Source organism: Cyprinodon tularosa, unplaced genomic scaffold (assembly GCF_016077235.1).
Source record: "Cyprinodon tularosa strain WSP-4 unplaced genomic scaffold, ASM1607723v1 ctg55, whole genome shotgun sequence".
NCBI lineage: Eukaryota > Metazoa > Chordata > Actinopteri > Cyprinodontiformes > Cyprinodontidae > Cyprinodon > Cyprinodon tularosa.
In genome coordinates, this window is record NW_024039285.1 from 577,244 (window position 1) to 592,466 (window position 15,223).

The 15,223-nt window shown below is 39.3% G+C and overlaps 1 protein-coding gene across 7 annotated transcripts in view; it reads left to right on the forward strand.

Moving 5' to 3' along the window:
• The window catches only part of fcho2 (FCH and mu domain containing endocytic adaptor 2), a 72,351-nt gene extending 57,447 nt beyond the window's left edge, over nt 1–14,904 (forward strand). For 4 of the 7 annotated variants that reach the window (XM_038304947.1, XM_038304950.1, XM_038304948.1 and 1 more), the window contains 12 exons: nt 401–916; nt 1,299–1,414; nt 2,564–2,693; nt 2,852–2,920; nt 4,528–4,587; nt 4,990–5,101; nt 7,137–7,292; nt 7,955–8,087; nt 11,783–11,982; nt 12,089–12,153; nt 12,257–12,415; nt 14,230–14,904. In XM_038304947.1, the coding sequence (XP_038160875.1) occupies nt 401–916; nt 1,299–1,414; nt 2,564–2,693; nt 2,852–2,920; nt 4,528–4,587; nt 4,990–5,101; nt 7,137–7,292; nt 7,955–8,087; nt 11,783–11,982; nt 12,089–12,153; nt 12,257–12,415; nt 14,230–14,252 (1,739 nt within the window). In that variant the 3' untranslated portion in view covers nt 14,253–14,904. The remainder of the gene's footprint in view (nt 1–400; nt 917–1,298; nt 1,415–2,563; nt 2,694–2,851; nt 2,921–4,527; nt 4,588–4,989; nt 5,102–7,136; nt 7,293–7,954; nt 8,088–11,782; nt 11,983–12,088; nt 12,154–12,256; nt 12,416–14,229) is intronic. The other 3 variants (XM_038304949.1, XM_038304954.1, XM_038304953.1) reach the window with 3 other exon arrangements.
• Nucleotides 14,905–15,223: the final 319 nt, after the last annotated feature.

Below are 15,223 nucleotides of genomic sequence, written 5' to 3' on the forward strand. Positions count from 1 at the left end.
AGCAAATTAAGTAGGTAAGATTGCAAAATAGCATTAAAAGTAGAACTTTATCCCCAATAATACAGTTTGAGCACAAACCTGAGCACATCTCATTCTTACCCGGAATCAGTTCTTCTAATTTGTCTTTAAAATCCAATAGATTGAACCTATAAAATCTAATATTTACTAAATGAATAACAAATGTCTCACCATTCCCTTTATATTGGAAATTAACAATGAGTGTATTTTACCTTTAAAAACTCCAAATTTGTTTTTTTTAATAGCTTAAAGTTATTATCTGTGTTGTGATTGTTTTTGTAATGTCCTTTGGGTGAAAAAGTGTAAAATAAATTCATTCGGTCCACTTTTTTTTGTTTGTTTTTCCTTGTAACGCCAATGTCAATCACATATCTTCCTTCAGTTGACAATGTGCCACAAAAAGGCCGCTCTACCCCAGTGGCAGAGAGCCAGCAGTCCAAAGATGTCTCCTCTTTCTCTTCATCCACCACCTCTCCCTGGGATTCCCCAGAAAACGCTTCCCAGGGACTGAAACCAGCACAGGAGAGGGCCCGAAGCGCCCCCATCACCCAGCCCACTGAGCCTATAGACCCTATGAACAGCCCAACCACTGCCAGCCCCCCAAACGCCCCCAAGTCTGTTGATATCTTCTCCCTAGTGTCCTGGTCCCAGAGCCAGTGGATCGCTTTTGGGGATAGCTTTGCCCCGCCTTGTCGTCACGGCTCAGGTTCTTCTGCAGCAGAGGTCCAGACAGTGCAGGCAGGGTTTGGCAGGTCAAGACGCTTCCTGTCGGAGGACTCTGCAGACGCTCTCTGCAAAACAACCACTGCAGCAGTCAGAGAGGACAGCAGCGTCTGTGTCTCTGATGTCTTCTCTGATAGGACAGTAGCAGCAGCCACAACAAGCAAAGTATTTAATGGTAACAGTTATGCTGATATACCAGACATGCCTTGTTATGCCTGAGGTTTAAAGTGCAGTTTTTTATTTGGTTTTGCCTGAAAATCGAAAGCGACATGCGTTTTGATTTTCTGTTTATTTTTTACTTTTTTCTCTTTTGCTGATGCTCTTTTTTCTTTTTGCTACATCAAATGCAAAGTTGGTTTTGGATGTTTTTGGGATAACATTTATTTTGGAATGCATTTTCCTCATTTTATTGCATCATTTAGTTTTTTTGCTTCTTTCTTTTTGGAACACGACTTTGTATTGCATGAACATTCAACAGCCAACTGAACATATACCTTTATTTGTGTTCCTCTAAATGAACTCGGACTCTCTAACCAGATTGTGTTTTTTCTGTCTAGTGCCGGTACCAAACAGACCTACGACCCCTCTGGCTGCTGGAGCCCTTGTTCCACCACCACGTCCTTCCTCTAGACCCAAACTTCCCACTGGAAAACTCACAGGAATCAATGAAATTGTACGTAATCATACCACTGCACATACAATCCTGATCAAAAATCTCAAGACCAGTTTAAAAAAAAAAGTGCATGAATTTTCATTTTGCAATGGTGGATCCTAAGAATGTTTAAAGTAAAGCTTCAAAATGAAAAAAAAAGAAATGGGAACAACAGACCAACATCTTTGAGAAGGCAATTTCTTAAAAACAAATTCATGCAATTTTTTTAACAGGTCTTAAGATTTTGATCCGGAGTGTATTTCTGTGCCCCCTCCTTTGGTAGTTTGGGCAATGGAGCAAAAGATTTCCAGATTTTTCAATGGCGTGACTTTACAAATCACACATTTTCAAGTTTGAGCCAACTCACTAATACTCCTTTTGGCAAGTGCCGCTGCCTGTTTTCAGCTGTGTTGCAGCTCAGTTTTTGTTTGGGGTATATTTGTCAAATCCTAGCTGAAAAGGCTTATTGAGATCCCTGGGCTGCCTTCCATATAATCCTATTTGTCAACAAATTTTAAACTAAGTCGGTCAGGGACTATGAGGGGAATGAGACAAACTCTACTTTGCATTGTTTAAGCTACCATTAGCATGACTATTTTACTGCCTCTATTATGCCCCTTTCCCTGTGCTTTGCAGTTGAAGAGAGACACTCACTCCCGCTTTAAGTGACAACCTGTTAAGATTTTCATTTCCATTCCTCTGATTGTAGAGCTTTACGTTGTCGTTGTGTGGCTGGTCCCCAGCAGTAAAGTGTTTTTCTAAAAGTGTCGAGGCCTTTTTACCTCAGCCTGACCCGTGTTTCTCAGTGGCGTTTCTGTTATACACTTTGAAAGGTGTGACATGAAAAGCCTTCTTATGCTTCGTGTCTCTCTGTTAGTTTTAATTTTAACATTTCTTTACAGCTGCCTTTGGTTTAAGGCGCCGGAAAAAATAGTTGCTGCATGTTACCTGCACGATACTTACATCTTTATTTTATCTCTCCTAGATTCTTTTATTTATTGAAACTGTAGATAGTTTCATTAATTTAATTAATCATGTGATGACATTTTTTTTTCTCACTTTAACATGTTTACATTGAGTACAGGTATTGTGCACAATTTTCCTGGTGTTAAAAGTGCACTCTTTTCTTCTTTTTTTTTTAAATTATTTTTTCCCCCCCGATTCCTTCAGGTACGGCCTTTCAGCCCACCCAAAGCATCCAATGCCAGCCCCCCTCTATCAGCACCCCTGGCCCGGGCTGAAAGTTCTTCCTCCTTGTCCTCAAACACGTCACTCAGTGCCGGGAACACTCCCACCGTCGGTAGGATCATTTTCTTCACTGCTCACTTATTAGAAAATCTCCCTCTATCTCCTTTGTCTAAACCCCTTTCTGAACTGCACTTTTCTCTCCTCACCTTAATGTGCTGTTCTATACTGCTTTTTTTCCTCGCCTTTTATCCTTCCTTCCTCTTCTCACAGGAGTTCCTCCCCTCTCCTGCTCAGGGTCAGATCTCAGCACCTTCTCTCCTCATGTCCTTTTAAACCAAAGTGAGTCTGGCTTTTCAAACATGAGATTCCTCTTTTCCTCTCTGATTCTAACTATAAATGTCTCTCTCTGGATGCATCTCAGTGATGGTGCTTAATCCAAATGTAAAAAGCCTGGAACCAACTATATCTGTTTACATGAAGAAAAAAAAGTTGAGAGAATTTGAGGGTTTTATTTGGACTTTGGCTCCTTTTCATTTAAAAGTCCAGCAGAGAGTGAAGTGCATAATAACCGCTACTGGTATAGTTGTGTTAAAGCCTTAAATGTATATTTCTTTCCCTAGCAAACTTAAAAACATCAAAAGAATAACAAGCCAATTTTAAATAGATTAAATTATAGGGAATAAATGTATACTCAATGACTTAACCTATTGTAGTCACAATCTTAAAAAATATATATCCACATCAAAAATTTACTCCTCAATTTACCACCAGAAAATCTAAATTTCTTTGATTAGAGACTCAATGTTTTGATAGCAGATACTCTATCAAGGTTTGACATGAAAGAAAGGATAACTGTAAAAAAAAAAAAAACACCTAATGCTCACTGTTACGTACGGTATAGGATCAGTGATGCTGTGGGGCTTTTTTTCTTGTAAAAACCCCACAAGTCTTGTTAACGTAAACATCATCGTGAACTCTTTGAAATGAAAGGCCAACTTTATTTAAGTAGCTCTTTGAAAACAGCTGACACCAGTGCTGAATAAAAGGGATTAATTAAGAAAAAAATTGAAATTCTTATTGACAAATAAGTTGATAATTAAAAGTAGAAACAAAGTATCAGAATAAAAGCAGCAACATAAAATACACAGTTGACAGGTAGAGTAAAAATTATTATTTTTTTTATTTGTCTCCCTCTAGCTAAATAATGATCTAAAGCTTGTGGCCAAATTGATTCAAATGAAACAAAAAACAAAAATTTTTATGTCTGAGTCCACAGGAGTAAACCATTTAGAACCGCCTTTTTAACACATTTATTGTGAGACTTTTTAATGCATATTTAGCATAAATAGCAAAGGCAAAAGTAAAGTTTGTAGCCTATTTATTCCCAGGGAGCCATGTGCATTTAGAAATATATCCTTTGATAGCTTTATAAGGATTAACTCATTGGTTGACAGTAAATATATTTTTCTGCCTGTGACTGTGGTACCTTTCGATTTTCTGTATATGCAGCCAATATATGAGAACAAGTTGGGGGTTTGGTGCTGGGTACCTGTGGCTTTGTATTTAACATGTGGAAAAAATGTAGTGGTCTTTCTGCTGTGTTTTCCATCTTGTACGTGGTCTGAACTAAACACCAAAGCTGCCAATCTCCCCCTAAGAAAGCTGTAGATGAGCTAAAGATCACAGAGAACTCGCAGCACAGTGTTGCTGGCGAGATGAGTGTTCATTAAAGACTTTCATTCCCAGTACTTTGTGTTATCTTTGTTCTTTGGTGTACATCTCTGTGTCTTATCAGACGTGCTCGTTAGGGCCTCACCTCATCTCCACCACCATCACACTTTTAGAAACTGTCTTGAAACTTGCTCAGCATCACATCTCCTCACGCTGCGCCCTCTGGGTTTGTGTATTTCCTCTCTTCCTCTTTCTGCCTTTAATGTGGCCTAAAGAGGACGACGGGTTTGTAGACAAGCTGCCTGCCTTTGAGAAGCGGTGTGAAACACCAGCAGGTATGGATGAAGTTCTCACTGGAGGACGCTCCTTTGTGTTTAACGAAAAACAACTAACAGCAATCCGCTTTTAAACAGAATGAGCTTGCAGCTAAATATGTTGCTTAGTTGCTCTTTTTCTCCAAATTTATGCTTGTTTTTTCATCAATTCATGTAATAAAATAACCTAAAAATGCAAATTATTTTTGTCTTTATTAGTATTCTAATGTGCAACAAATGCTCCTAATGTTTTTGACTTGGAAATAAAAGCTGCCTTTTTATCTAACCCTGTACCTTTTTGCACATTTATGATTTTTTTTAAGTGCTTCAGCGTGATCAACCTTTATTAATTCTGTTTGCTTCTAAAGTCTCATCAGCCGCTGAGAAAACACCCCTCTTAATCCGAGCTCTTCTCTTTCTCAGGGACGTCTCGCGGTCCGAGTCCAGTGACCCTGGCATCCCAAGATGCTTTGCCCATTGCCGTGGCCTTCACAGAAACCGTTAATGCTTACTTCAAAGGAGCTGATCCTGCTAAGTGAGTCTCACATGACACCCCAAGGCCATGATACCAATCTGCAAGTATCCATGTTTGATTTCTTTACAAATAAGCTTTACAGTTTATAGTCTCTATATGCTGTAGATTCTTCAGCCATTTGTACTCTTCACACCTCCAGCAGCCCTTCTGCACAGTATCTCCCCCCTCGCTGTGCACGTATGGAATGCTTTGCGTGAGTCTGACACCATTCTTTCAGGATGGATAACCTACACGAGGCAGATTATAGTCTGGGGCAGAGCAAACATACAGTCTTTTATTGGTTAACTGCTGCTAAATTGCTGCTCTGCAGAAGGCTTATTTTTCCAGGGATTAGCAAATGGAACATTTCATAGGCAGCGCAGCAAAGTTGAGAGCCACTGCGGACCACTAGCACCGCAGCCAGTACCTCCACTACTAATGATTGACATCACACCACTGAGGCATGCAGATGTACAGAATATTATATACTCACTAAATCAACCACACGGTTTGAGGTAAAGCAAATAACTAAACTTGTTACGTCAGAGGATTAGTGCGCTGACTCTCATAAGTCCAAAAAAGTACAGCGCGCTTCGATTGGTTCTTATTTAATTGAGTTTTACTCTATTTGGATGCATCTTATTGATGCATTGATGGATTGTAATAAAGTTTCAGTCTGAACCAAAGATGCAAAACTTTTTAAAACTCTTAAGTTCAAGTCATTCCCATCAAATAGCGTCAACATTTCAAATATAAAATCAGATTTCTACTCAAAGTTAATAGAGAACCAATAAGATCCATTTTGGCTCATTTTATCTACAGTCCCCCTTTGACCTGAACTCTTAACGCTGTGCAATATATTAATTTGATTATTTAATTCAATTTTGTACTTATGCTATCTTTCTAAATTAGCTGAGCCAATGAAATGGCATCAAGTTATTGAAATTGCAGGAATCTCTGATCCTGTGGATCAGAGATCAACAGTGGAGAGGAACTACTTAGTTTTAACTGAAGGAAACCCACAGCAGAAGCAGGCTCAGTATCAGAGACAATCTGCTGCAGCCAGGTGGCGTTTGAGGGGACAGGAAACGATTGACTGGAAAATAAAAACAAAGATATGCTGTTCCACGGAGAAATTTTTAAGGAAGATAAAAATAAGGCGAATGCACACGTTATTTAGAGTTATCAGGCAATGACTTCAAATTGAATAGAAACACATCCTGGGGTAAAACTATGAGGTTTAGGATTACTTTCTGTGGGGAAAAAAGAAAAACACATTGGAATTAGCAACAGTAGCCAATAATTTCAAGTCAAAACTAGCGAATACCAAGTCATAGTGATCTCTCCCTGAAATGTTGTGTTTTTTTATAACCTTTATTTCACCAGAAAGACTAATTTTAGAGTAAATATCAAAATGCCCTATAAATATAAAAAGAAAGTAATCTTTAGCTCCTAATGACATGAGGAAACAAACAATATAAAATCACATTTTATGAGATAAACTGTGACTAATGGGAGCATTAGCTAATTTTAATTAAAGATGCTCCAGCCCAAGTCATCAGTATTCAAGTCGGAGTCAATTTGAAAGTCTTTTCTAAAATAACCAAGTCACGCTCAAGTTATGGATTCTTTGACTCAGATGTCAACACTCTGGAAGTAGCTCAATCAAAGGCTCCATTCAGGGAAGAGACATAGCTTTATAGCAAAAAAAAAAAAAAAAAAAAGCAGCAGAGGAGAGTTCATCAAACGCTCACTGAAGGACTTCATCCAGAAAAGACACACTGCTAAACCCAAAAGCAGTGGGATAAAAAGCAAGCAGGGGAGGGAGACGGAGAGGCTTTTCCAGGAGAAACTCTCTGGATGACTTCATCCAGAAAAAAAAGCTTGACCCAAAAGTTACAGGTTTAAAAAAAGAAAGAGAATCCAGGTCAACTATTTTATCAAACACAGTCAGTGGCTTTTCCAGTTAAGCAAAACTGCTAAGAAATACAGCAAAGCTGGACGGAAGATGTATAAGAAAAAATAAATACATAAAACTGTTCTCTTTGCTCCACAGGTGCATTGTGAAGATCACAGGAGACATGACGCTCTCGTTCCCCATGGGCATCATCAAGGTGTTCACCAACAACCCCTCCCCCGCTGTCCTCACCTTCAAGCTGAAAAACACCAGCAGGCTGGAGCAGATCCTGCCCAACCAACAGCTCTTATACAGGTACTTTATGCTTTATTATCACGGGCTGGAGCACCAGAACCTGAGCAGCTGATGAGGTCATACCAACAGAGTCATGGCCGAGTGAAAGAACGATTTGGTCATACCAGTATGAATCCAGAAAATATAGCCTGCACCGATGAAAGGAAATTCAATTAGTAATCTGACATAAAGCTATCATTAAGCTGTCAGGGAAAAATGTTCCACTAGTCTTTCACAGCCAGGTTCTCAACTGTCCGTGCCTCTTCTGAAAGACACCCTGAACACTTCATAAAGCAGCTGCATCCTTCAGCACTTCATCCATTAAGCATGTTGTTTTATTTCTCACCTCATTAGCTGTAGAGAAAGTTATTTTACTTCCCACACAGGGTGACTTAAGAAAAGACACTATTTTTTTTTTACCAATTTTTGTTTTTTTTAGCAAAGCAATAAAAGCATCTTCTCTTATTTTTTATTCTCACTCTGTTCCCTTCCAGTTATCTTCGACCACATGGCTGAACTAATTAAATCAACCCGAGTTCATGATTTAGTAGCTGGTTAAATATAACAGGGTCAGATTTTCCAAGCTGTTGGAGCTTTACACACAAAGCCAAGAAGAGCGATGCGTAATTGAGCCTCTGATTATTCCCTGTCTGTTTTCCTCTTTCTGTTTCCCTTTTATCTAGCGATCCTTCCCGAAGCGACTCCAATTCCAAGGACTTCTGGTTCAACATGCAAGCCCTGACGTCTTACCTCAGAAAAGCCTCTGAGCAGAACCCTTCAGCTTCCTACTATAATGTGGATATCCTAAAATACCAGGTCGGTCGGCCAGAATTGGTCCAAGAACTTAATCCAGATGAAGAAACTGTTGTTTAAAGAATGCTTTGTTATGGTGTTTTATTCTTTCAATCCTTAAGTCTGGGGGCAAGTTGGAGGCAAATAGAGTTTGAGCATGAGGCTCAAAAGTTGAAATAGAGGTAACTCGGGCAATTAGCATTTTTAATGTAAGACATGCAACTTGTTCTGTGCTGTGTTAGTGTTGGTGCTTACCCCTATGGGCCTGCATAGGAACTGCAATAGTGCAAAAACCAAAGTAACTTCTACAGATATCTTAAAGGGATAGTTCGGTATTTTTGACATGAATCTGTATGGCATCCCGATCACCAGCGGCATGCAATCACACTGACTTACCCCTGGCAGCGTCCTGTGAGCAGAGTTATCGTCCAGTTTTGGTCAAGCCGAAAGTAGTCCTGCAGGTTTTTAGGAACAGCGAAATAAAACTTTTCTCTTCCCAAAACATTATGTGTCCAAAAGAGTGATATTTTCGCATCCCAAAAACATTGTAGTGGAAAAAGTCACACGTCGTTATCAATTGGTCCTATTTTCTCTCTGTTCGTATCAGTGCGCGCCGTCATTCAGACAGCGAGCCCAACAACAGCCATGTCTCCCTCCGCCGCGGAAGGAGACATGGCTGTTGTTGGGCTCGCTGTCTGAATGACGGCGCGCACTGATACGAACAGAGAGAAAATAGGACCAATTGATAACGACGTGTGACTTTTTCCACTACAATGTTTTTGGGATGCGAAAATATCACTCTTTTGGACACATAATGTTTTGGGAAGAGAAAAGTTTTATTTCGCTGTTCCTAAAAACCTGCAGGACTACTTTCGGCTTGACCAAAACTGGACGATAACTCTGCTCACAGGACGCTGCCAGGGGTAAGTCAGTGTGATTGCATGCCGCTGGTGATCGGGATGCCATACAGATTCATGTCAAAAATACCGAACTATCCCTTTAAACCTTGGTCAAACTCACAGCTGTCATTGCATATCCACTCAGCATCTAAATCAGGGTTTTCCCGCGGGTGGTTAAAAGTAATTAAGTCATTAAATAATAATTTTTTTAAATTAAGGCCTGAATTGGCGTTAAAATTAATAAAATGTGATTATTTTGGCATTTAAAATGCTTTATTTTGAAAAAATGCTTTTTTATAAAAACACATTTTTAAACGATATATATATTTGCAAATATGCAAATACATTGCAATATATTTGCATATTTGTGGAGAACTGCTTCCGGTTGATTGTAAAGCCGGTTCGGAAAAGAAGCTCAAAGCGGAGAAAAACAAAGGTGTCTGGAAATTGAGGAATTGCAGCATGCCGATGGTAAAGATGAAGAATGAATTTGCCATGTATATATGAGAGTCATGGGTACTTGTTGATGGCATTAAAATTATTTCTAAGAGCATTAAAAAGCTTTAAATTAGAGTTGGTTATTCCTGTATAAACCCAGTATATGTAAAATCTAAAGAGCCTTATTTAATCATTGCTAGTGCTCGGTGTAAATGAGGCTCTCAATCCTGTTGTTGACTTGGGTTTGAAGTTCATGCCGGCCTGAGTTTGTACCCAGTTTGACAAACAAATCAAACTTTATTAATTATCTATTCCGCTCTTCACCAAAGTTGGGTCTGAGTGTGCTTAAAATGAAAACCAAACAGATTTTTCCTTTTTTGACTCCTGATCTGCTTATCCTTTCAAGCTTTTTCTTTAGTCATCCATTTATTAGCTTTCAAACTTTATTGTTCCTCTGAGGAGTAACCAGTGGTTTGAGTTTTTTATCTTGCTTTTAAAGCACTGCTTCCTGCATTTGATTCAATTGAAGCAGACTGAGACCCATGTTTTTAGGCAAACCACTGTTGGCTTCTTGAATCCATAGCTAAGTGAGACATGAGCTCCCTTAGTTGGAAAGGAAATATGTTTTGCACTCCTTTTTTTTCTGTCAAAATGCACTCAAAACAAATCCCCTGTAAAAACCGAGATATTTGTTCGTTTTCCCAGAGCTGCGAGAGAAAAGTAAAATGTTCTGTATTTGCTCCTTACAGCCTGTCCTCAACACATATTTTTTTCCTTTGTGGTGTTTAAAAAAATACTGTCTGCTTGCTCAGAAATGTGAGTGTGCTTGTTACTAAAGTGACAAATGCTGCAGCACGAGGACCTATGTGGTCTGGAGTTCTGAAGCTCTTTGAAGAATGAAACACTGCAGCCACAGAGAACAAGCCCAGCTCATACGGATGAAGTGCAGCCCTTCAAAGCTGTATTCCTTCACAATTTACCTAAATAACTCTGAACGTTCTGTTCTATCAGTGAAGGAAACAACTTTTTATGCGGTAAAAGAGGCCCAATCTATGAGTCTGCCACCAGAAGGTTTAAAAACAGGATGCGGTTCCTATTCAGATTAATAAGTGCCCTTCTTTTTCTCAACATAGCGTCTGTAATCGACCATAAACCTCTTCTGTAGTCACGTCGTCTCCATTTAAACAGGAGTAGCTTGTCCTTGCAGCTAGAAAGGGGTCATTATTGCTACATGTTCATTTGATGGTGAATTTGTCACCATCACATGTTGAGGACTTAACTTGTTTGGCAAAAACCTCACAAACATGTTTCTTCTGACTCAGTTTATTATTAATGTTCTGGAGTCAAGACTTGAAACTGAATCTGTGAAGGGAGATAAAGATCAGAGTGATGACTGGAGGCCTTCTAACTTTAGACATTTATCACCAAAGATAAATCATCTAAAGAAAGAGTTTTATTGTTTTAATACCCAAAAGAAAATTCCTATTGATCGTTTCTAAATAATTTTTGACATTTATTGTTAAAACATAAAAAAAATATTTGTATATAATATTTTCTTATGCTGTTCTGATGTTCTTTATATATGTTTTAAAATGTGTCTGCTTTTTTTTTTTTTTTTTTCAAAACTTCTTAGTTGACTGTAAATACATTTAAACCTAAATCTGCTTCTTAAATCTGCCTTTTGGCCTAAAATGTGCGTGGATTGCAGCTATTTAATTTCTTTTTCCAAGGATTTAATTAGTTAAGAGTTTAAAACTGGTTTTAGTTTTTTAATTTAGTTTTTTATGTTTCTTTGTTTATATAAAAAAAAAAAAATTGTATTCAGCTAGGCTGTCTATCGTAATCAGAATTACTATTAAATTGGATCAAATCATTTTAGTCTCTATGATACATTGTTTTTCTGAATGAGAAGCAGAGTAGAAACTAAACAACTGGAGAATATAGCTTTGCTTTAAAATGTACGTTCCACTCAATGGGAGACATTCTGTTTCTCTCATCGCCTCCCATGTGTCAAGGCAGCAGTTGTGGAGCAGAGTTTAATATGTTGAATATATTGCTTTGCAAATCTTTGCCTGCTTTTACTGCTCTGTCATTAAATAGGTCTCCAGCTTTGGGGAAATGTGGGGTTCAGTTGCCACCCTTAGCTATAATTTGTAGCACCCCTTTCTCAGGCCGATCTATATCCAGTCAGTGTATTTTGTTTTTTTAATAAAGTTGGATTTATATGCATAATATTTTCCTATTTTATCAGATAGTCCAATAGTCAGATCTAATATAACTTCTTGTAACATTGGGGAAGTGATATATTTCTCCCTTTATGTCCTTTCCTCTAGGTCAGACCCAAAGGTTGAAGGTTTTATGCATTACCCTGTTTGTGTTCAGGTGCTGTCCGATGGGATTCAGTCCACTCCTCTTAACCTGGCCGTGTACTGGAAGTGTACGCCGAGCACAACAGACCTGCGGCTAGACTACCGCTACAACCCCAATTCCATGGACTCGCCTGGCCCCATCACCAACGTTCAGGTTTTGGTTCCTGTTGACGGAGGAGTCACCAGCATGCAGGCTTTACCAAACTGCATCTGGTGAGAATCAGTAAATGGTGTCCCTCCAGGAGCACAGTCTGACCCACTGACATTCATCTCTCTTTTTCAATAGAGCTTCAGGTGTAATCTCTCTTGTACATTTCAGGAATTCAGAGCAGAATAAGTGTCTGTGGAAGCTTAGTGACATCTCAGAAAAGTCTGAAAATGAAGGTGATGAAGGATTTATTTATTCATTTTTTCTTTTATGCACAAAAAGTGCAAAAAAATTCAAATCTCTACCGTTCTAAGAAAAGTATTGTTTTTCTGGCATCAGGTGCCTTAAGAGCCAAGTTTGAGCTGTCGAATGGTCCTTCAAACCCTTCCACGCTGGCGGTGCAGTTCATGAACGAGGGCAGCACCCTGTCAGGAGTCGACATGGACCTGCTGGGGACCGGATACAGACTTTCCCTCAACAAGAAGAGATTTGCCACAGGTGCAGTGCTTTACAAACATTACACTATTTAATTGGGATTTTAGGCTTAGAGTTGGGAAGCTGGTTTTTGCTCAGATACCCGGTGATAAAATTCAGAACCACTAATAAGCTTCAGAAATCTGCGTATCCATAATGAAAGGGAAATCAGAGAACCATTTCATCATGAAGACCAAAGAGCTCAGCAGTTGAGGTGGTAAATGGTCTGTACTTATATAGCGCCTTTTTAAGTCAGGAGACTTCAAAGCGCTTTACACTACATTCAGTCATTCACCCCCTCATGCACACACTCACGGTGGCAAGCTACACTGTAGCCACAGCTGCCCTGCGGCTCACTTACAGAAGTGAGGCTGCCGTATACTGGCGCCACCGGGCCCTCTGACCACCATCAGTACCCAATGCTGGTGATGAAGTGTCTTACCCTATTACTCAGCGACACTGAAAGCTTGAGCCGGGGCTTGAACTGCCAACCCTTCGATTTCAGGGCAAAATCCTACACCCGACGCCACTGTCCCAGGTGGATAGCCGAATTTTGGTAGGTTTTCCTAACCTGGCTAACAAGCTAAAGAAGATATCAATCTGTAAAACAGCGGAGAGCCTGATGTTGTGTTCTGCACATTTGACATTAACGGTGCGTTCACACATTTTGAGGGTCATTGCCTCAAAGCGTGTTTGTCTACCACACACTCTATGATGGATGCGGGTCTAAAGGTGTTGTTAGGTGCTCCAGCATGTCGCAAGCCTTGACACCTGTCCAAATTTGCAGACACAACAGTTGCAAAATGTTAACTTTGCATCCTGATATGGTTGCGTCACCCAATGATACAAGCGGATCTGGGAGCCGGCTGGGAAGCAGCCACTGCGCCCAAGCCGTGATCTCTGCTCCGGCAGAGTGACAGGCTGGTTTGAGGAAATTGTTACTGCGGTTTCACAGCACTGCCGCCCGGCTATATGCTGAGGTTTGCTGTTCAGAACAACAATAGAATATTTAAAATTAGAATCATAACCCTGTTGAACTCACTCAATGGATCATGTTTTTAGGTGTACTTTCTCAATTAAAAACACCTTAAAGCTTCTGTTTTCACAATCTCATGTAAATCAAGGACAAGCCACTCTCTCTGTTGTATCTGCCATTTTGCTCAAGAGGCCAGCAAAGGAAGAGAACATGGCAACACCCCCTAACGCATGTCAAAGGCATTTTAAGCACTTTGCTACACCGCATCAAGAGCATCAACAACGTTGCAGAATTTATTGTGCAAGTACCCAAGTTGGATGCCTTTTTAAGGCCCAAAACATGTTTGTTGTCAACTCAGCATTATCCGGAAGTTGCAAGAAAAAGTGCACGTCCAGTTTGCTAAAAAGTCATAGAAGGTACAAAACTTAAGTCTAGTAGAAGGTTCTTCAGAAGAAGGATCTTTATTGCCTCTGAGCAAAAAGAACTACCACTGTACTTCCTCTATGCGATGTCTACCACACTGTAACGTGGTGGTGGCAGCAAATGCCTGTGGGTTCTTTTTTCTTCAGTAAAATAAATTCCTGACAATGACCTTCCAGCGGGACTTGAAACATGCAAGCTGGTAAACGCAAACGGTAAAAGACAAATTATCGACTCAGGGTGCGAAATGCAAATGTACGCCATGCTTTCCAAAAGATTTGCATCACTGAGTGGGTTTAGCATATAAATTCCCAGTAAACCGCATTGACGTTTGTGGCTCTTTTTCAAGAGCTTTCAGTAGGACTTTCACCACTATGTATTTTGTTGCTTATGTTTTCTCCTTTTCTAGAGCTTAAAAGAAATCCCATTCTTGTCTCTGCAGGTCGGTACATGGCAGATTGCTGAGGTGACCGACACCTTCGATTACCGATCAAAAGAAAAGCTGAAACGTCCAGATTCACCGGAGCACTTCTGCCCACGGTCTCACACAGCAAGAATCTCACTACAATAAAACAGCACTGAGTAACGAACACTGTTTAAAAAAAAAAAATACAAAAAAACTGAGATGAGCTTTCAGAAAATGTGTAGATACAAATTCTAATAATGCCTTCTGATCAGTTTTGTACAGAAAAAATGTACCGATTAGCCATAAATTTATATTATATTTGACATTTTGAAAAGGAAAAAAAAATAAATCAATGCACTAACAGCCCTTCCAGAAGCTCTTTTTCCTCTTGTACTCATTTGTAAGAGCCTTAAAGGAATGAGAAACCAATTTTTTGTGTGTGGATGAGAAGAAATGCTCTCGCCAAACTGTAAATAATAACCCAGCTCCCATTTACTGACGTTTCCCTGTTTTTAAACGTGCAATGAAGCAATGAAGGTTAAATTAATCTTCAACAGGACACATACTTTTGGCACAAGCTTGATATTAAACCAACTGTTTTAATGATTTCATAAAATGAAAAAAACAAAAAAACAAACACAAAACCAACAAAAAACCAGCCTCAGTGCCTGATATTGTACTGTGGAACAAAAGTAAAAAAAAAAAAAAAAAGATGAAAACTGCATAGATGGATTTTTAGATATAAGCTCTGATTCACTGGTGTGGTTCCAGAAGTTGGAGATTAAAAACCCCTGCTGTCTTTTTAAAAATAGATCCTGATAATTTTTTGATAACAACCTAAAGTGCTGATGTTTAAAATAAGAGTCTTCAATTCATCACTGTGGCAAATAAACACAAATCGTGGGACATTAAACCAAATTGAGCTAGCAGCCTTGAATCAGAAATGTGCCTAAATAAATGGTTGTTGTTTTTTTTGTACTTGTTTATATTGCAGCGAAATTAACAAGAAAATCCCCACCAATGTGCCAGG